This window comes from Schistocerca cancellata, chromosome 1, assembly GCF_023864275.1.
Source record: "Schistocerca cancellata isolate TAMUIC-IGC-003103 chromosome 1, iqSchCanc2.1, whole genome shotgun sequence".
Lineage (NCBI taxonomy): Eukaryota > Metazoa > Arthropoda > Insecta > Orthoptera > Acrididae > Schistocerca > Schistocerca cancellata.
In genome coordinates, this window is record NC_064626.1 from 417,132,343 (window position 1) to 417,155,857 (window position 23,515).

The following is a 23,515-nucleotide window of genomic DNA, read 5'->3' on the forward strand; positions in this document are numbered from 1 at the left end:
TCTAAATACACTGTATGCCCTTTGTTCGGCAAACTGCTGTCTGATAATAATTGCAATATAATTGCAGATGAAAAATTGTAAACAATACGCTTACCAACATTAACTTTATATTTTATAATACAGCCGCTCCCAGCTTCAGAAACAGCATACTAATTCAATCCATACTGAAGTGGCTTAGCCTGCATGTAAACACAGAAGCTCGAAGGACTTTCAAACAGGCTATTCCCTCATCAGTTGTCAGTTTTTCTGAGGGACAATATGCATGTATTCACTGCTTCTTCAAATAATTATAGTATGGTAAAACTTTGTAAATCGGATGAAACCCACCTTCTCCTGGTCTTTCCTGTTTAGAATTGTCAAAAGGATGCAAGCACGACATTATCAGAGTGAAACAAAAATGGCTCATAACATGGGGACAAAAGTTACAACAAAGAACAGTGTTAGTGCTCCAGTGAACCATAATTTTTGTATTTCTTGACACACACATTTGGAGAATAACACCCGATAAATGCATTGTCTCACTAGTAGTCAATGGCTTCCAGGAACTCAAAACTCAATAAGGCTTCAGATTACCCTCTCCTTTTCTTCTTTGCATCTTACGTTCTTTTATGTCATTGTCAGTAAGACAGACTTTACTGCGATCCGGTAGAGAACTCGTGTTCGTGTTATTATTATTATTATTATTATTATCGTGTCAGAAATATACAGGTACATGTACATACATTTTACACAGTTATGATTAAATTACTTTTGACCACAACTTGGCCACTTCCAGTGCATTTTCTGTTGCTCATTGAAGGTCATCATCTGTACAGGAGACCGGACACAACAGACACTGAAACATGTGCCGGACTGTCTGTTCTTCTCCACAATCACACTGAATATCATTTGGATCAGTGTATCCCAAATTTTGACAGGTTAACTTTTGATCTTCCAACTCCGGATCACAGTCTATTCAGGTACTTCCAAGTTGTCCATTCCCTGTCAGGGCCTGGAGGTAAAGCTTCAACAACTCTTTTCCAACCAGGGGAAATATAGGTCGTAGCCCACCATAGTTGTAACCTAGCTTTTTCAGCAGTGGTTCTAAGTTCCTTTGATGCCCTACAGAAACTATACCTTGACTTCAGGTGTTGCAGATGCAGTTCAGGCCCATACAGAGGATGAGTAATTTCCTGTTCCACTGCCTTTCTTTCCTTGTTCACAGCTATCTCTCTTCGAACAGGTGGTGGTGCTATTCCTGCAAGGTGGTAAAGCCATTCGACCGGAGTGGGTTTCAACCAAACCTGCAGAATTATAACATTCTGCAGGTTTCATTGCGAGCAACATCCACCTGTTTAGTGTAAGTCGAATTATACGAAACAGGACAGGCATACTCTGCCGCAAAATAGCATAGTGCCATTGCAGGTGTTCGGATTGTTTCAGGTTGACTACCCCACTGTGATTCGGCCAGTTTCCGTGGGAGATTGTTCCTGGTGGACACTTTCAACTTGCATTTCATGCAGTGCTTTTTGAAAGTGGGAGATCTATGAAGTGTCACTCCTAGGTGTTTTGGGGTCTTGTAGTGTTCCAGTTCAACCCCCGACCATGCTATTTTCAACTTGCAAGTGGCTTCCTTGTTTCTCAAATGAAAAGCACACACTTGAGTCTTTGAAGGGTTTGGTTTAAGCTAGTTTGTGTTGTTGTATCTGGATAGATCTTTAAGGGCATTCATGAGGTTGTTCTCCACCGATTCAAAATCTGTGCTCTGAGTGGCTAGAGCGAAGTCGTCAGCACATAAGAAGCTCCTGGTGTTTGGGGCTATAGGTTGGTCATTCGTGTATATATTAAACAGAATTGGAGCCAAAACACTTCCATGCGGGAGGCCATTCTTCTGTAGTCTCGCTGTCCTTCAAAGTCAACAAAGATCCTGTGATTCTGCGAAGGGAGGCGATGAGTCTGGTTAGACCTAAATCTTTGGTCAGACTGTAGACCTTGACTAGTAGAAGCTGTTGATTGACCGACGTATCATACGCCGCTGGTAAGTCGACAAATGCCACTCCTGTCACCTTCCGAGCTTCAAAGCTATCTTCTATAAACTGTGAGAGATTTAGCAATTGTCCAGTACAGCTTTTACCTGGACGAAATCCAGATTGCTAAGGTATAAGTGAGGGGTCAATTGCAGGTGATGGGTGATTCAAAATCAGTCTTTCCAGCAACAATGATGACAAAGTAGTGCAACTCGTGTCATCAATATTGACTAGTATCTACCTGGGTATTGTGTTCCCAAGTAGACTTCAATAACTGTCAAATTCAGTCCAGTCACCGTTTCTAGTAGAAATCCTTGGGTAACAGAAGAAATATTGAATTTAATTGATGAAAGGAGAAAATATAAAAATGCAGTAAATGAAGCAGGCAAAAAGGAATACAAACGTCTCAAAAATGAGATCGACAGGAAGTGCAAAATGGCTAAGCAGGGATGGCTAGAGGACAAATGTAAGGATGTGGAGGCTTATCTCACTAGGGGTAAGATAGATACTGCCTACAGGAAAATTATAGAGACCTTTGGAGATAAGAGAACCACTTGCATGAACATCAAGATCTCAGATGGAAACCCAGTTCTAAGCAAAGAAGGGAAAGCAGAAAGGTGGAAGGAGTATATAGAGGGTCTATACAAGGGCGATGCACTTGAGGACAGTATTATGGAAATGGAAGAGGATGTAGATGAAGATGAAATGGGAGATACGATACTGCGTGAAGAGTTTGACAGAGCACTGAAATATCTGAGTCGAAACAAGGCCCCCGGAGTAGACAACATTCCATTGGAACTACTGACGGCCTTGGGAGAGCCAGTCCTGACAAAACTCTACTATCTGGTGAGCAAGATGTATGAAACAGGCGAAATACCCTCAGACTTCAAGAAGAATATAATAATTCCAATCCCAAAGAAAGCAGGTGTTGACAGATGTGAAAATTACCGAACAATCAGTTTAATAAGCCACAGCTGCAAAATACTAACGCGAATTCTTTACAGACGAATGGAAAAACTAGTAGAAGCCGACCTCGGGGAAGATCAGTTTGGATTCCGTAGAAATACTGGAACACGTGAGGCAATACTGACCTTACGACTTATCTTAGAAGAAAGATTAAGGAAAGGCAAACCTACGTTCCTAGCATTTGTAGACTTAGAGAAAGCTTTTGACAATGTTAACTGGAATACTCTCTTTCAAATTCTAAAGGTGGCAGGGGTAAAATACAGGGAGCGAAAGGCTATTTACAATTTGTATGGAAACCAGATGGCAGTTATAAGAGTCGAGGGGCATGAAAGAGAAGCAGTGGTTGGGAAGGGAGGAAGACAGGGTTGTAGCCTCTCCCCGATGCTATTCAATCTGTATATTGAGCAAGCAGTAAAGGAAACAAAAGAAAAATTCGGAGTAGGTATTAAAATCCATGGAGAAGAAATAAAAACGTTGAGGTTCGCCGATGACATTGTAATTCTGTCAGAGACAGCAAAGGACTTGGAAGAGCAGTTGAACGGAATGGATAGTGTCTTGAAGGGAGGATATAAGATGAACATCAACAAAAGCAAAACGAGGATAATGGAATGTAGTCGAATTAAGTCTGGTGATGTTGAGGGTATTAGATTAGGAAATGAGACACTTAAAGTAGTAAAGGAGTTTTGCTATTTGGGGAGCAAAATAACTGATGATGGTCGAAGTAGAGAGGATATAAAATGTAGACTGGCAATGGCAAGGAAAGCGTTTCTGAAGAAGAGAAATTTGTTAACATCGAGTATAGATTTAAGTGTCAGGAAGTCATTTCTGAAAGTATTTGTATGGAGTGTAGCCATGTATGGAAGTGAAACATGGGCAGTAAATAGTTTGGACAAGAAGAGAATAGAAGCTTTCGAGATGTGGTGCTACAGAAGAATGCTTAAGATTAGATGGGTAGATCACATAACTAATGAGGAAGTATTGAATAGGATTGGGGAGAAGAGAAGTTTGTGGCACAACTTGACCAGAAGAAGGGATAGGTTGGTAGGACATGTTTTGAGGCATCAAGGGATCACCAATTTAGTATTGGAGGGCAGCGTGGAGGGTAAAAATCGTAGGGGGAGACCAAGAGATGAATACACTAAGCAGATTCAGAAAGATGTGGGTTGCAGTAGGTACTGGGAGATGAAGAAGCTTGCACAGGATAGAGTAGCATGGAGAGCTGCATCAAACCAGTCTCAAGACTGAAGACCACAACAACAACAACCGTCTGGATATAGCACAGCCCTTGAATTCGATCCAACACCTTTAATATTATTCTCGTTTGCATCTGAAAACAAGCTGTAATCGATCTCATTCACTAAAAAGAATGTCACATTATATGAAACTACATACATCGCTTACAACACAAACATGTTCCGCAGAAATGTGTGTACTCCACAATTACAAGCAGTGATACACTGTTGCAAATTAGTGAATATGTACCTTCAAGCACATCAGTGTATTCAGAATCATCTGCATCGCTCTTATATAACCCGGAGTGTTGCTATCAATTACCAAATCCACAATTTCTGCATCTGATAAACCTTGACAAAACATGATTACAAATGAAACAGCGATATACGAAACACTGAGAACGCAAAGATAAGTTTTAATTCAAATTATAATATTTTAAACAATACTGCCAGGCCATCGATGGATGTATTTTGTGATAAACGACTGTAAAACATTTATCACTGACCAAATCCAAACCCGTGTATAGATACCTTCAAATGTCAAGCAAAGCAGAGTTCCAGATAGAGCAGCCTAGTATGACCAACAACCTACAATAAATCCTATGATAGTGAGCATTATCTTCCATTATGCGTGTATTGTACTCCATGGACGACTTGCAAAGCTTACCAACATGTACCTCTGGACTATGGTTGTTGGTTTCCAACATATATTCGTTTACGTATACCTATGTCTATACGTCATTTTCACTGTAACGAGTACTTGAACCTAAGGGTTCGAATAGAAAAATTGAATCTGGCACTTCCATAGTTCATGGTCTGCAGTATGATACATTACTGTGTACATCCAAATCTCAACAAAGTTACAGACCAGATTGGCCGTTTGTGCTGGTAATTGATTGGAGGATGTAGTATGCCTCATCTATGTTCTACACTTACTGAAGTTCTCCACTGGTGTATGCTCTTCTACATGTTCATTGCAAACACAAAAGCAGACTAGTAAGCCAACCTGAAGTCTTGTTATCTATGATCACCATATCTCCCTCCTTAGCCTAATATTCACGTCATTCTGTACTGTCTCCAACCAAAGGGATGTGAAAAATTTAAGCTTGACCCCATCGCCGTTTCTTCCCGCTAACACAGGCACTCATTACCAAGAAACAGATGAGCAAAAATCCTGTGTCACCTCTGATCTGAGTGTGAGGTTCTAAGTAAGTATGTTGCGTCTCATATTGTGTTATAACAGGTTGTACTACTGGGTAGTTGCTACTTACCATACAGCAGTAATGCTGCTACACACACAAGCACAATAGAAAGACTCTCCGGAAGTGAGCTTTTGGGTGAACAAGGCCTTTGTCGCAAATAGACAATAGCACGAACACCCACACCCGCACATGCCCCCCCCCCCCCCCCACACACACACACACACACACACACACACACACACACACACACACACAGAGAGAGAGAGAGAGAGAGAGAGAGAGAAAAACGCAACTCGCAACTCACACCTCACACAAGGCAGCTGAAGCCAGAAGCAGTCTGTGAGTTGCAGTTGCGTGCATGTGTGTGCGGGGGGAGGGGGGGGGGGGTCAAAGGCGTCAAAGGCCTTGTTGGCCATAAGCTCACATTCCGAGACTGTCTTTGTTGTGTCTATCTGCGACTCAGCATCTCCACTATATGGTGAATAACAACTATCCTTTTCATAATACTGTTACATTCCATCCTGGGTTTTCCATTGTTAGATTGTACTACTGGCAGTTCACACAGGACTTTTGTATCAAGTCCCAATCTCTGCAAGAACTGTTGTAAAAGGACGTCACTTTTTTATGAAACAAGGTGCAAAAAAGATCTTTCCTTGTCCTTAAGGAAGCGCTAACATGTCCTCCAGTCTTATCATTGTATGATACTGATGGTAGTAGTTTTGTAATTGGTGAAGTTCTGGTAGAAATTCAGGAAGTTGCTGAAAGGTGATAACTTATACTTACAGAGTACTCTCGAAGCCTGAGAGGACTATTCGACAACCGAAAAAGAGCGCCTTGCAAAGCAGTCATCTTTGTAACAGATCAGCATTCTCTGTGCGACTGACTAGCCTGAAGGACCTGTTGGGTCGAACGGCAAGATGGCCACTGATGGGTCAGGTATACGTTGTCACTGTGGTGTACAAAAACAGGCATGATGCAAACAAAAAGACACAGACAGCTGGATTAAAAAAGAAGACACCCGTACTGCACACCGGAATCTACTGACTGTTGGACATTATATGACACATCATGAGGAATGGTAGTGATGTGAGCACACGGCAACATTACCTCTGCTGCATCTGGTACACATTCCATATGCTGCAGTTTCATTCCACCTAGTTGGAATGAACCTCTTGGTGAGCTTACCAGAGTTGACACATGAAAATCAATGGCTAATAGTCTACACTTGTGGCATCACAACTAGTGCGCAATCGCCCATTTGTCTATTAAAAGCTTTACTTCAGAATGTATGTGGGCTTCCATGTAAGCCGGTGGAGTATTATACGGTCAGTAATGGACGAGCTGTGTCCTGCAGACTGATGTCACGACCATCTGTTGCAGCTGCGCATGTGAAAGCAGTGGAGTAGTGCTGGCAGACCACTTACATTATACGAAACTAAAAATATTAATAACTAATAAAGGAATAACCTGAGGAACGTCATATTTGATGTACAACCTTCTGTTGTGAAAACAAACAATATGTCAAAGTTTGAGATCAAAAATAGTTGTATTTTGGAAGTTAGTAAAATTCCATAAAAAAACGTAATTTTCCGACAGTCAAGAATTTAAATAAATACAGTGATGTAATAGTTCACCTTCAGTGACTATGTACAATGATCTGATAACACTTTCAGTGTTCATATATAAATTTGGAAAGTTTTTAGTTTCAGAAATTCTAAGTAAATATGTGTATTGTGTGTTAGGGTGCGTGTGAATGAGAATGCGTGCGTGAGAGTATGTGGGACGTTCGGCATTATTAAAAATCATTCGTGTAATTCTCTACAGGAACTGGCAAGTGTTCCATCTCTGTAACGTGGGAACGAATCCACTAGTGGTTCCCCTACTAGTGAATGTCGGATGTCCAAGTATGTATGCTTATGTATAAGACAGCCAGAACATTTGCGACTACATAATAAATTTCCAGATATAGAGTAAAGCTTATAGTTCATTTTGTTTTGTTTATTTAATTAGAGAGTTTTGTGTTACTTAATTTGATGACGTCAATGAGCCGAGAGAAGTGGTTGGTGCTTGCTAGATTTTGGCGCGAGCCACGCCCTAGAAGTGAGTTCTCATTGGTCGCAAGTGCTGACAGCCAATGAGAAGCGAGACAGTTGGCCGCCTAGCGAGGAGATATAGTTTTTTGAGTGTGGGAGAGTGAGAGGGGAGTCGCGAGCTAGCTTTGATTGGAGGCGGTTATGCTGGATGCGACTTTTCGCATTATGTGTAAGATGAAGTCTTGGGATCACTTCCGCGTTATGGTCCAGTGTTAATGGTATCTGGTAGCGACCAGAAACTGTTTATGAAAACTTTAGAGTGTTGTGATAATTCGTTCCGACGAAAATCGCGAGTGAACTTTGAATTATATAGCGTGGGGTACTGAGTATATTCTTACTGAGTATTTTATGGCGAGCATAAACTTTTACTAGTAAAAGTTTATGAATATCGTGTGCAGAAGTAATTGGCCGATCATTGACTGTGTTACAAGTAATTGGTTTCGGAATTTGGGAAGGTAAAAGTTCTGGCTGTTTTAGCTATGTTGATAACTGTGAGCAGAAACTTTAGTAATTTTATTAAATGTGGGCTGATGATCTTGCTTAACGGCAATAAAGATTTATTGAAGGTTCAAATTTGAACTTCATGTTTAAAGTACGAGTGACATCACCTTTCCGAATCATTGCTTTAAAGTACATAGAAAATTTTCAGCAAATTTTACTTATAGCGGCCTCCGGCGTGTAGCTATGAGGTTACAGTTTCCTCAACACTGCTTTTCCGTGATCTCGTAAGTAGCTGCAGTCAGGAGTTTACGTGCGAAGATCTACCGCTGTAAAGAGGTAGGTGAACAAAAATTATAAAAGAAATTGCATTGCAGCAGCAACGTATAATCCATCACAATTGGTGCATCGCACGCACGTAAAAAAGATCTGTGGCACACTGACTAATTCACCTCCTATGTTGTCAACAAAGCTGTGCTGACTGCCAAAGCTAAGTTAATTGCAACGTTCCTTGTCGAATACATCATTTTGAAGCACGGAGTGCTTCACGTGATGATCTCCGAACGTAGAAAAGTTCTCCCATGGAGACTAATATCTAAGGCAATTTTATGTTGCGACATCAGCCATAGTATGACAACTTGACTACCACACTCAGACAATTGGAGTTACAGAACACATCAATAAGATGTTGGCAGATATGCTCTCAATGTACACAAGTGTCGAACACAGAGATTAGGATACAATACTGTCCTTCGTGACTTTCACATACAGCACATCAAAAAAAGACACTATAGCATTCCCAACTTTTTTCTGCTCCACTGTTGCGAGGACAAAACTACGAAGGCAAGCTGAAAAGTAACGCCTCTGAATCTTTTATGTGAAAACTCTTAAAGCTATTTAAATAAAACATTAAAATTCTACATGTTTATTCTTCATGCCTACCCATTTATTTCTCAACACAGTCACCCTGATGAGGAACGTATTTCTTTGGACAAGAGGCAATTTGTTGGCACTGTCACTGTAGAATGTACGATTAATGGAGAGATCACCTCATCTCTGCTTGCACCATTTCATCACTATAAAAGTGAAGTCTTCAAAGGTGTTCTTTAGGTTTCAGTAACATGAAAATCATATGGAGCAAAGTCAAGTCTGTAAGGGGGTTGATCAATGCAGTGAACCCAAGACACTGGATTGTTGCAGATGTCGCAGTGCTCATGTGCGGTATGGCACTGCCATTCTGAAGGAAAGGGTGCTCCACCTGCGGACAAACTCTTAGAATTCAAAACTCAATTACAGCATGCTGTTTCTCATGCACCAACATAGTTACATTACACACTGCTATGTTATACATTACTATTCAAAGGCCTCTAGTGCGAGGGGGCTGCAAATATGTACACATGGAGAATAAAGCTGTAAAATGTTAATAACCTTTGTTTAATATAAAAAGTTTTAGGAGTTTCCACATAAATTTAGTGGCATAACTTTTCAAAATGCCCATGTACAATGAGCACACTGCACTCGTTTTCAAGTAGATCATGCTGAAGATAACTACACCAACCATCTCATCATCAGGACCGAAGAAGCGAGACAGTTGGCTCACATATATACCCTGTATGACCAGAAGGACCAAGAATGCTATAATGCCAAGCATCGACCAGTGAGAGGCATCCCACGAGACTTACATCACAGCTGAATAGGTTGCCAGAATAACTCGTCATCTGCTGTCCAGAAATTCTTACTTACTGATGCATTTCCAAATAGCCCATCATCAGAACATCTCCTGGATAGCCCAGTTCAGCACAATTAAATTATGGAAAGTTCTGCATGAGGCCTGCAACCATGAAGTAAACTTGAAGAGACTTACGCTACTGCTGAATATCCAGGAGATGTTCCAATGATGGTCTGTGCCCAAAAAAGGTCAATAAATAAGAATTTTTAAATAGCAAATGACAGTTACTCAGCAGTGGCAGAAGTCTTCCAAGTTTACATCATGGTTGCAGGCCTCCTGCTTGACTTTATGTTGCACCTTATGTACATCCCACGAGACACAGTATTGATTTTTAAGCCCATGCGAAAAATGGGACAATGGGGGAAAGCTACAAATGCGCTACTTTGGCCCATAATGTACCCTTTGCTGTTTATCGGCTATCACATATGAAGTCTAACATTATGACTCATCATAAAAATGACAAAAGCACAGAAACGTCTTCCATGTCCCTGCTACAGCTTGAGGCACAGATTAGCGATGGGTGCTTCTTGCTCAAGGAAGTTAGCATTGTTGGATGGCATGCAGCAGGCTGCCAGTTCCAATTCAATCAGCAGCAAATATTCAGTATTGACCATTTATAGAAGATTCTCAAAATTGCTTATGTTTGTGTATCCTGGAATATTCTATGTTTGTATAAACAGAAATGCTCTCCGTCCAAGAGTTCAGTTCTGTTCTGGCTGAACATTGGTGTATGTAATAAATGTGCCTTCAGTGCCGAATGTTGTACTTCACTAATGAGCCTACTTTCATAACTGGACTTGATTTTGCTTATGACATGATAATAGTACACACGTTTTTGGGGTTACTGCAGTCAAGATCCTTCCAATTAATAGGATTTCAAATGAAATGATAGTATTTAATCCACCTTTGTCTTTCACCTTCTTGTACATAAAACCTCCTATATGAAAGAAGACGAAGTAAATATTCCAGAATTTGAAACCAGAACAGCTGTTGAGTGACATAAAAGTAGATATCTTAGGTGTTTCAAAACAACTCAAATCACTTAAAAACAGGCAAGTCTTCTTGTCCAGATGGTATACCACTCAGGTTCCTTTCAGAGTATGCAGACACAATAGTGCCTTTCTTAGCAACCATATACAACAGCTCACTTGACGAAAGGTCTGTTCCTAAAGATTGGAAAGTAGCACAGGTCACACCAATATTCAAGAGAAGAAATAGGAGTAACCCATTGAATTACAGACCCATATCACTGACCTCAATTTGCAGTAGGAATTTGGAGCATACACTGTAATCGAACATTATGAATCACCTTGAGGAAAACGACTTATTGCTACATAACCAACACGGATTCAGAAAATATCGTTCTTGTGCAACACAGCTAGGCTAGCTCTTTATTCCCATGAAGTAATGAGTGCTGTCGACAAGGGATCCCAGATCAATTCCAGATTCCTAGATTTCCAGAAAGCTTTTGATACCGTTCCTCACAAGCGACTATTAATCAAATTGTGTGCATACGGAGTATCGTCTCAGTTGTGTGACTGGATTTGTGATTTCCTCTCAGAGAGGTCAAGTTCATAGTGACAGAAGGTAAATCATCGAGTAGAACAGAAGTAATATCTGGCATTCCGCAAGGAAGTGTCATAGGCCCTCTGCTGTTCCTGATTTATATAAATGATCTAGGTGATAATCTGAGCAGCCCCCTTAGATTGTTTGCAGATGACGCTGTAATTTACCGTCTAGTAAAATCATCAGATGATCAATTCCAATTAAAAAATTATCTAAAGAGAATTTCTGTATGGTGCGGAAGTGGCAATTGGCATTAAACAAAGAAAAGTGTGACGTCATCCACATGGGTACTAAAAGAAATCCGATAAATTTTGGGCATCTTCCCATGTGCCATTCAAGAGTGGAATGGTAGAGAAATAGTATGAAAATGGTTCAATGAACCCTCTGCCAGCCACTTAAGTGTGAATTGCAGTGTAACCATGTAGATGCAGATATGACATCTCTACATCAAACACAAGTTGTGTATTACCAACAATAATTAAACCATTTCAAAAAGGCTGCCGTAAGTACAAAACTTTAGCTTATTTCAACTCACCTGCGTGATCTTTTTTTCTTGCGGCTTCGAGAAGATGAAGATGTATGTGCAGTAGCCCCACTACCTCCTCCACCACCTGAACTGTCAGGATGCAGAAGACTTGCTAATGATGAACTTCTGCCCATCTGCTGAGCTTCACGTTCACTCTGTTCCACTTCATCTCCCCAGTCTTGTGGAAACACTGAACTTATTGGGGCCACACGTTCCACCTCTTCACTCCAATCCTGTGTAACAGAACAGCTGCATCAACATCAAATCAATAAATATAAAAAATTCTATATCCTGCATTAAAAGCATTTTTGTTTGCCTCAAACCATATATGCAGTCACCTAGAATGACTAAACACTCATTCCAGGTATCATGCACTAACCCTGATTTGTATCCTCATTCGTCACCATCTTTGACACTGAGTAGGGATTTCCATAAACAATGTCAATGGCACGAAGTAAATTAAATATTTATAAAACTCTTTTTCAACAGGTAAGACAAAAAAGACCGGAAGAACAGTTGTAATCAATCTTTTAAGAGATACTGTACAATCTTTGAAATTTATACAATTCTGCTATCTCAATTCTTTTCATTTATTTCATTACTAAAGTAAAACCACAAAGATAAAAAATTTGCAAGGAGTAAACGAGCACCATTTTTAATGTTTTGGAGTTACCAACATAGCATCCAACATTTACAGGTCAACAAATTGTTCTTCAAAATTTTATAAAACTGAAGTAAAAACGTGAGGGAAACAGAACTATTACACCATCACACTGAAATTCTTGGAGAATCGGTTCATCAGATGTAAAGATCTAATTTTAAATGGGATGTGTTAATAATTTGTATGTGGCTGGGAAATCAACATGAAACTAAATACACACAAGCAATTACAAAGAATTTTACTTCCTGTAACACTGCACAATGCACAACAATCCATTGTAACACATCCATACAATTGCTTTTCAGTGGTGGTGGTGGTGGAGCCCAATGTATAAAACTGGCGGTTAAATTTAGTAATTAGTATTTTAAGAACAATAACATTTGAAGATACAGCTAGAAGTGCCCTTGGAGTCTATTCTGACTACTGACTGAATAGTTGGGTACAGTATGCAAAGATCGGCACAACAACAGGAACTAAGAACATTAGAAAATGATTCAGACTCTCATTAAAAATGTACTTTTAGACAGATGAACACTGATCACAATTATAAATGAAATAAAAAAGAACTGAACAAAGAATGGAAACATATCTGGAACACAAATACATCACTATTTGTTTTTAGTGCCGATATTACAATATGTAATGAATTAAAGAGTTGTGTGAAACAACCAAACCATATTGTCACACCACATTTTCACTTCTCCTCTTAAATAGCACCTTGTACCTCATTAAATCAAATGCTAAAGACAAGACCACTCAAAACAAATATTATCATTAATAAGTGCAACTAACTAGTCTGCAGTTAATTTAAGTACATTTACAAACATGCTCTGCAAATCACTGTGAAGTACTTCGCAGAAGGAACTTAGCATGGTATCACCTTACAGTTTCTTTCCATTCAAATCATGTTTGGAATGAAGGAAGAATGACTGCTTAAATGCTTTTGAGCATGCTGTAATTAGTTTCACACTGTCTTCGCAGTACGATGGGATCAATTTGTAAGCAGCTGGAGGACATTTTCAGTCTTTCACTTAATACTAGTTCCTGAAATTTTGTAAATGGGCTTTTGCAGGATCTTTCATCTAACTTCAACAGAGTTTTGATTTAAATGATTTAAGAGTATTTAAATGAATAGCAGAAGTATTGAGTCCACAACATGCACACGAAAATGTTGGCTTTTGGAAACATCCTTTAAAAAGAGGGAGAAAGACTGGGGAAGTGAGAGAAGGGGTGGGGAGGCATAACCACCTGCACGCGCGCGCACACACACACACACACACACACACACACACACACACACACACACACACACACACAGTGCCAGAACTGCAGTGAGGCAGATGGAGTGGGGTGAGGGGTTGTGTCAGAGGAGGGGGTAGAGGGGAAAAGATGGGGGTAGAGGGAAAAAGATGGGGGTAGAGGGAAAAAGATGGGGGTAGAGGGAAAAAGATGGGGGTAGAGGGAAAAAGATGGGGGTAGAGGGAAAAAGATGGGGGTAGAGGGAAAAAGATGGGGGTAGAGGGAAAAAGATGGGGGTAGAGGGAAAAAGATGGGGGTAGAGGGGAAAAGATGGGGGTAGAGGGAAAAAGATGTGGAAAGTGGCACGAGGGGGTTCAGGAGGGGTAAACACATACTTTGATGATGACGTGAAGGTTTGGAGTGGGGATGGGTGACGGGACAGTGGAAGTTGAGACTGTTGGGTGGAGGGTGTGGGTGCTGTGAGTTAGTGGATATTGTAGTCAAGAGGATTAAGGAAGTGGAGAATGTATCACAAGGATAACTCTCATCCATGTAGTTCATAAAACCTGTGCTGAGGGGAAAGATGCAGGTGGTACAGGTTATGAAGCAGCCACCCGTGCCACTGTGTGGTGAACTCTTCTCTTGGCCTTAGTTTGGCGGAAGCCATTCATTCTGGTAGACAGCAGGTTGGTGGTCATGCCCACATGAAATTCTGAGTAGAAATTGCAGCAGAGGTGGTATAAGACATCTTACTCCAGTCCCAGTGCAGGCTTATAATATCATATCGGAGGTAGAGCCACCTCTGAAAGCAGCCATATCATATACCAGCCCAGCTGCAATTTTTGCATGGCACTTTCTGTGGCATAACTACCAACCAACTGTGCCTCACAAAGAACAACCACCACCAAACCGTGCCCAAGAGAAGAGTTGAGCACCCAGTGGCACAACATGTGGTTGCACTCAACATGCTTAAGTTCAGTGGTTGCTTCACAACCTGTACCATTTGCATCCTTCCCCTCAGCATCAGCTATCCTGAACTAGGTAGCTGGGAGTTATGCTTGCAACACACCCTTCACTCCCAGATTCCTCCATCTCCACTAAACCACTGCAACCACACACACTGCCCAACAGTCTCACCTCACCTGACACAATCCCTCACCACAGTCCACTAGCATCACTGCAATCCCAGCATTGTGTGTTCAGCTAGTACACTGCAGCTGCACGTGTGTGTGTGTGTGTGTGTGTGTGTGAGAGAGAGAGAGAGAGAGAGAGAGAGAGAGAGAGAGAGAGAGAGATAGAGAGAGAGAGCACGCACTCTAGCTCATCAAAGAATTTTTTCCAAAAGCTACCAAATTTTAGTACTTCTGTGTGTGTCTCTCGACAACTCAATGCTGTTTCTATTTGGTACGTAGTATACTTTACTCCCCCCCCCCCACGAACCATGGACCTTGCCGTTGGTGTGGAGGTTTGTGTGCCTCAACGATACAGATAGCCATACTGTAGGTGCAACCACAACGGAGGGGTATCTGTTGAGAGGCCAGACAAACTTATGGTTCCTGAAGAGGGGCAGCAGCCTTTTCAGTAGTTGCAGGGGCAACAGTCTGGATGATTGACTGATCTGGCCTTGTAACACTAACCAAAACGGCCTTGCTGTGTTGGTACTGCGAACGGCTGAAAGCAAGGGGGACCTACAACCATAATTTTTCCCGAGGGCATGCAGCAGGTTTACTGTATGGTTAAATGATGATGGCGTTCTCTTGGGTAAAATATTCCGGAGGTAAAGTAGTACACCATTCGGATCTCCGAGCGGGGCGGGGACTACTCAGGAGGACGTTGTTATCAGGAGAAAGAAAACTGGCGTTCTACGGGTCAGAGCATGGAATGTCAGATCCCTTAATCGGGCAAGTAGGTTAGAAAATTTAAATACAGAAATTTTGCACAGAGCATAACTTAATAAAGGTTAAAGTTAGATATAGTGGGAATTAGTGAAGTTCGATGGCAGGAGGAACAAGACTTCTGGTCACGTGAGTACAGGGTTATAAATACAAAATCAATGCAGGAGTAGGTTTAATAATGAATAAAAAAATAGGAGTACGGGTAAGCTACTACAAACAGCATAGTGAACGCATTATTGTGGCCAAGATAGACACAAAGCCCACGTCTACTACGGTAGTACAAGTTTATATGCCAACTAGCTCTGCAGATGACGAAGAAATTGATGAAATGTATGATGAGATAAAAGAGATATGATACTGCGTGAAGAGTTTGACAGAGAACTGAAAGACCTAAGTCGAGACAAGGCCCTGGGAGTAGACAACATTCCATTCGAACTACTGACAATCTTGGGAGAGCCAGTCCTGACAAAACTCTACCATCTGGTGAGCAAGATGTATGAGACAGGCGAAATACCCTCAGACTTCAAAAAGAATATAATAATTCCTGTCCCAAAATAAAGTAGGTGTTGACAGATGTGAAAATTACCGAACTATCAACTTAATAAGCCACGACTGCAAAATACTAACATGAATTCTTTCCAGACGAACGGAAAAACATGGAAGCCGACCTTGGGGAAGATCAGTTTGGATTCCATAGAAATATTGGAACACGTGAGGCAATACTGACCCTACGACTTATCTTAGAAGATAGATTAAGGAAAGGCAAACCTACGTTTCTAGCATTTGCAGACTTACAGAAAGCTTTTGACAATGTTGACTGGAACACTCTCTTTCAAATTCTGAAGGTGGCAGGGGTAAAATACAGGGAGTGAAAGGCTATTTACAATTTGTACAGAAAGCAGATGGCAGTTACAAGAGTCGAGGGACATGAAAGGGAAGCAGTGGTTGGGAAGGGAGTGAGACAGGGTTGTAGCCTATCCCCGATGTTATTCAAGCTCTATATTGAGCAAGCAGTAAAGGAAACAAAACAAAAAAATGGAGTAGGAATTAATATCCATGGAGAAGAAATAAAAACTTTTAGGTTCACCGATGAGATTGTAATTCTGTCAGAGACAGCGAAGGACCTGGAAGAGCAGTTGACCGGAATGGACTGTGTCTTGCAAGGAGGATATAAGATGAACATCAACAAAAGCAAAATGAGGATAATGGAATGTAGTCAAATTAAATTGGTTGATACTGCGGGAATTAGATTAGGAAATGAGACACTTAAATAGTAAACGAGTTTTGCTATTTGGGGAGCAAAATAACTGATAATGGTCGAAGTAGAGAGGATGTAGACTGGCAATGGCAAGGAAGGCGTTTGTGAAGAAGAGAAATTTGTTAACATTGAGTATAGATTTAGGTGTCAGGAAGTCTTTTCTGAATGTATCTGTATGGAGTGTAGCCATGTATGGAAGTGAAACATGGACGATAAATGGTTTAGACAAGAAGAGAATAGAAGCTTTCGAAATGTGGTGCTACAGAAGGATGCTGAAGTTTAGATGGGTAGATCACATAACTAAAGAGGAGGTATTGAATGGAATTGGAGAGAAGAGGAGTTTGTGGCACAACTTGACTAGGAGAAGGGATCAGTTGGTAGGATATGTTCTGAGGCATCAAGGGCTCACCAATTTAGTATCGGAGGGCAGTGTGGAGGGTAGAAATTGTAGAGGGAGACCAAGGCATGAATTCACTAAACAGATTCAGAAGGATGTAGGTTGCAATAGGTACTGGGGGATGAAGAAGCTCGCACAGGATAGAGTAGAATGGAGAGTTACATCAAACCAGTCTCTGGACTGAAGACCACAACAGCAACATACTTTACTCCTAAATTATTTACATTCTACCTGAATTTTAATTCAGATTTTTCAGTATTTCCATGATGCTCTCCTGTGACCATTCAAGCTGCCCTTCTTTGTATAAATTGAATATTCCCTGTTAGTGTTTTTTGGTATGGACCCCACAGACTTGAGCAATATTCTAACAAGGGAAGCCCCACAATATTCAGACAAGTAGTAAGGCATACTACTTAGGTGATTTTAGAAAATTGCATGGGGAAGTTTTACACATCACTGTGAAGCTGAGCATGAGCCGGCGGCGGTCATGTAGTCAGCATTGAAGCTCCGTAATCATTGAATCCCTGGATCGAGTCCTGGTCTTTTTTTATTTATATTTTTTCAACACTAGTAATATTATTTACTTCATATTACATTTGAAATGTAATATAATGAAAAAGTATGTGTATTTGCATGAAGTTTCATTGAATTCCCAATGTTATTTGGATGTTTACTAATTTTTCACTATTACAACAAACCTTATGCAACTTAAAAACCTCATTAAGCACCTTAAACTTGTTCACATTTGATTGCCAATGAACAAGAAATTGCTTCTCGTGAAGATGCTGTTAAAATACATTCAATCTCACACGGCTAATTTTCGGCATTGATATTTACAAAATGTTGTGCTGCACATGGTTTGCATCCAAATGGTGACAAAAGACAAAATTTTTAAAAATATTGTTTTTCCTTAGAAACTCTGACAATTCATTCTGCAATTGGGAAAACTGCATTCATTCAATGAAGTAGATGCTGTTTTAATTCATGGTTTTAATGTCTGTACGAAAAACACCATCCTGCTACTTGTAATGAAGAACGCACATCCAACGATTAATGATACATTACTCTCATATTCGGGCATATTGTAACTCCTCGTATTTTTCAAGAAAGTTATTTACACCTTTATTTATCAATGTTTGACTTGGCTTTACAAGCCTGTCACTTATCAATGAAACATGTGTCTGCTGATCAAAGCATCCAGATGTGCAGCAGTTCTCAGTACCTTACCTGAGTGCAGGCTTAAGGGTTTCAGAAATCATAACAGGCAACATTTTCTGGAAAATAGTGTCAAACAACCAAATAACATTGGAAATTCAATAAAAGTTCATTTAATTATACATGGCTTCTCATCATATTGCCTTTTAAATGTAATATGTAATGAATAATATCACTATTGTTTAAAAAATATATTAATAACATGAGCAGGACTTGATCCAGCAAGCCACCAATTATGGTGCTTAAACATTAAACACACGACTGCTGCCGGCTTGTGTTCGGCGTTGCACAGGTACATCTCTGATAAGTAAATCTCTCGGGATTTTCTCGAAATTGTCTAAGTAGTACACCTTACTACTTGCACATTATATTATCCTAATGGACTATTAAAAGTGTGCAAAGGCTGAAGTAATTCCATGATCTGACTGTCTTGGCCTCCCTCAAAGATGGGATGCACAAGTGATTTGAAATTTGTCTCCTTTGTAGAATGAAATTTTCACTCTGCACCGGAGTGTGTGCTTATATGAAACTTCCTGGCAGATTAAAACTGTGTGCTGGACCGAGGCTCGAACTCGGGACCTTTGCCTTTCGTGCGCAAGTACTCTACCATCTGAGCTACCAAGCATGATTCACGATCCATCCCCACCACTTTTATTCTGCCAGTACCTTGTCTCCTACCATCCAAACTTTGTACATTGACTGCATTTTACCAGTATCCTGCCCATGAACCGAACTCTTTCGTCTGCTTACCTACTAGCCTATGTTATCATTCTATTTCAGATTCTACAAATTGTTATATCAAGATATTTGTATGAGTTGACTAAATCTACTTGTGAATCACCACCTTTCATTTCTATACTTCTGAAGCAAGTTGCTTGCCTTTGAATATTTGAATATTTCTGCAAATTTTTTTTTCAGTCAGAACTTCATTATATACAACAATCAATTACCTGCAGGAAGTCCAATGTCACTTTTAATATTATCTGCAATGTCATTAGTCTACAGCAAGATCAACAAGGGTTCCAACACACTTCCCTGGGGCACACCTAGAGTTACCTCTACTTCTGTCGAAGACGCTCTGCTCTGTCTACAGTAACATGCTGCATCCACCCTAGCAAAAAATCGTCAATCAAGTGACAAATATTGTTTTATACCTCATATAATCATTTTTACTAATAATCACTAGTGTTATATGAAGTCAAATGCTTTCCAGGAGTCAAGAAATATCCACTTGATTGCCTTGATCCATTGCTTACAGGATGTTTCAGAAAAGTGCAAGTTCAATTTCACAGAATCATTGTTTTCAGAATTCACGCTGGTTAACATGGAGGTCATTCCCTTTACAATGTCTCATTATGTTTGAGTTCCAAATATGTTCTAGGATTCTACAACAGATGGATGTCAATGTAGTAGGACAATAGTTTTATGGGTAACTTCTGCTACCCTCCTTGCAGACAGTTATGACTTGTCTCCAGAATGAGATTTTCACTCTGCAGCGGAGTGTGCGCTGATATGAAACTTCCTGGCAGATTAAAACTGTGTGCCCGACCGAGACTCGAACTCCGGACTTTTGCCTTTCGCGGGCAAGTGCTCTACCATCTGAGCTACCGAAGCACGACTCACGCCCCCTCCTCACAGCTTTAATTCTGCCAGTATCTCGTCTCCTACCATCCAAACGAGAGCCTTGCACAATTTTAGCTATTTCTGAACCCCAACGACCCTAATAGCTATAGTACTTATCTTTGCAGCGGTGCAAGAAGTAAACTGGAATAGTACTTTTCCATCTTACTTCATAAAGGAAAATTTGAAAATGAAATTCAGCACTTCTGCTACTGCTTTTCTGCTCTCAATTTCAGTTACTGTACCATCCACGAGTACCTGGAAACTAACTTTTGTGCCACTGAAAACCTTTAAGTATGATCAGAATTTCTTTCAGTAAGATTCTGGTATAGTGTTCATTGAAGGCTTCACCCATTGTGCTCTTGCCAGCCTAATGTGCTTCAATCAGCATCTCTCAATCTATAGCTCTATGATTATTACTAAAACTTATTATGTGGCAGTCACTGTTTCCTTCGCAGCTTGCTTACAAAAATTGTGTACCATGGAAGGTTCCACCCTTCCAGAACTGTTGTACTAGGTACACATCTATCCAGTGCATGCTAAACTGTTCTTTTATACTAGAGCCATATACTTCTCCTATACCAGAAGCGGCCAAGATTTCAACTCGCAGGATGAGCCCTGGCCTGAGTGCCAAAGTGCTCAGCCCTGTTTTCCCCACCACCACACCAACACCACAACGTCTGAGCATGCAATTAAATTTTCAGTGTTGTTTAATTATTTTGGTGTGCTGAAGATGTAATTTTTATGTGGTACAAACTGCCGGAATACGGATAGACGCGGGTAATTTCACAGAGTTTCACACTCAAGTTGCCACATAATCATGACTTATTTAGTTTCTTAATTGAAAAAAGGTCTTTCACACAAATATGTGACAATGTAGATCTCCTGGATAGTTTTAACCCAAAAGACCTTGCAGGTCAAGGACATCTGCACATCCATAGTGGGCTTTCAACTGAAATGGCAAACAGCCTTGAAAATGGACTTATGAAACTATCACTGTAATTCTTTCAAGGCCACAATGAATGCATCAAACTTCTCGTATTCTTTAATGCCAGATTAAAACTGTGTGCTGGACCGAGACTCAAACTTGGGACCTTTGAATTTCACAGGCAAGTGCTCTACCAACTGAGCTACCCAAGCACCAGGTACGCCTAGTCCTCACGGCATTACTTCCGCCAGTACCTCATCTCCTACCCTCTGAACTTCACAGAAGCTCTCCTGTGGACCTTGAAAGACTAGCATTTATGGAAGAAAGGATGTTGCGGAGACACAGCTTAGCCACAGCCTGGGGGCTGTTTCAAGGAAGAAATTTTCTCTCTGCAGTGGAGTGAGCATTGACACGAAACTTCCTGGCAGATTAAAACTGCGTGTCAGACCAAAATCAAACTCAGGACCTTTGCCTTTCGTGGGTGGGACCAACTGAGCTACCAAAGCACAAGTTACGACCAGTTCTTACAGCTTTACTTCCACCAGTACCTCGTCTTCTACCTTCCCAACTTCACATAACCCCCCCCCCAGGAGGGCTTCCGTGAAGTTTGGAAGATAGAAGATGAGGTACTGGCAGAAGTAAAGCTGTGAGGATGTGTCGTAAGTCATGCTTGGGTAGTTCATTTGGCACAGAGTTTTAATCTGGCAGGAAATTTCCTATTAGCGCACACTCTGTTGCAGAGTGAAAATTCAATTCTGGAAACATCCCCCAGGCTGTGGCTAAGCTACTTCTCCACAATACCTTTTCTTCCAGAAGGGCTAGTCTTTCAAGGTCTGCAGGAGAACTTCTGTGAAGTTTGGAAGATAGGAGATGACATACTGTTGGAAGTAAAGCTGTGTGGAAGAGTCATAGGTTGTGCTTGGTTAGTTCAGTTGATACAGCACTTGCCCACGAAAGGCAAAGGTCCCGATTTCGAGTCTCGGTCTGGCACACAGTTTTAATCTGCCAGGAAGTTTCATATCAGCACACACTGCACTGCGGAGTGAAAAATTTCATTCTGTACTGTCTTTGAGAGAAGGCTTCCCTTCTATAATGCATCCCCATCGAATCAGAAAAAAGTTATCTTGCAATGCCTTACTGAGGGCAGTGAGCAGTCAAGTCCACTGAAAATTGCCTTGAGATGACTGGGTGTTTGTTTTGTCCTCATCTTTACATTATTATTCATGAAAGTGGCGAGATTAGACTGAGCAAAGGTTGGGAATTTGTACGGGTGCTGATAACCACGCAGTTGAGTGCCCCATAAACTAACCATCATCATCATCATCATCATCATCATCATCCACTGAAAATGCGAATTCTACAATGTGTTTCGGATCTTCTAATTTCCATTCCTGCAATCCTTTTTCCATCATAAATTCAGCAATAGCAAGTTTTAAGTCGTAAAATTTTTTCCAAGCATTTCCCTTGACCAACCTTCTTTGCGAATAATGTGAGGACTCTAGAAATTTTATTTATCATACCACCAATTTCTTCATGTGCTCCATGCCAGCAAATTTAGCACAAAGCGTATCTTGATGTACAGAACAATGAACCCTATCTGTCAATCTTAATTTTTTACACTTTTATTGTCGACTAGATCTTTAAATTCTTTCTGCATGATATTGTAATGTTGTTTCATAGCAAATATGCAGTACCCGTTGCTTATGTGAATTCAGAATTCTCATCCCTCTCTTTTGTCACTCCCATTCATTTTGAAGGATTGTGACACTAGATTGTTAAGACTGCTGCTTTTTGTGCAAAGAGCCACTGGACCTACAAATGTCCTTCATACCACAAGCAAATAGCAAAGGATAAACAGCGGAGGCACGATGATTCTGCCAAGCTTGGAGAGTTGCACTGACTGAAAAAATGCTGCACAGCAATGTTAAATGAAATGTCGTGCTGCCTCATGTTTTTCCAAGGAGGACTGAGTGAAGAATTTAGGCCAGGCCTTAGCCCATACACGACTTGCACAAGCTGCACACATGAAGTTCGACACATCATGGCCAGCACTGTCCTACAGACTCTAGCCCAGAGCTAAATGTTTTCAGTTCTTCTTTGAGATATAACATGACTGCCTCTCTATCTAGCTTGCTGAACATGTAAATCTTCCTACTTAGTTAATTTTGCACATTAGTAATCACAGTGGTGTTACAACTACTTCATGGTCACTCATACAAGTTTCATTATGGACAGCCGCTGAAAGGTCAGACTATTAGTCGACATTATGTTTAATGAGTTTCAATCATTAGTGGGCTCACACCACTATCTGTTCTAGGTAGTTTTCAGAGAAGGCATTTGGTAATATATCACAAGACATCTTGCCATGTGCACCACTTACACAACTGTAATTATCAAATGATTGTTGGATGATTAAAGTCTCCTCCAATTATGACTGTATGATTGGGGAACATTCGTACCAACAGACTGAAGTTTCCTCTGAGGTCTTACAGCAATGTGTAACTCACACAGGAATGAATTACTTTTAAAAGAAGCAAAAATATT

At 40.6% G+C, this 23,515-nt stretch overlaps 1 protein-coding gene across 1 annotated transcript in view; it reads right to left on the reverse strand.

Moving 5' to 3' along the window:
- The window catches only part of LOC126175843 (telomerase-binding protein EST1A), a 328,328-nt gene that overhangs the window by 259,851 nt on the left and 44,962 nt on the right, over positions 1-23,515 (reverse strand). The window contains exon 4 of the mRNA XM_049922850.1: positions 11,768-11,991. Within this exon, the coding sequence (XP_049778807.1) occupies positions 11,768-11,991 (224 nt within the window). The remainder of the gene's footprint in view (positions 1-11,767; positions 11,992-23,515) is intronic.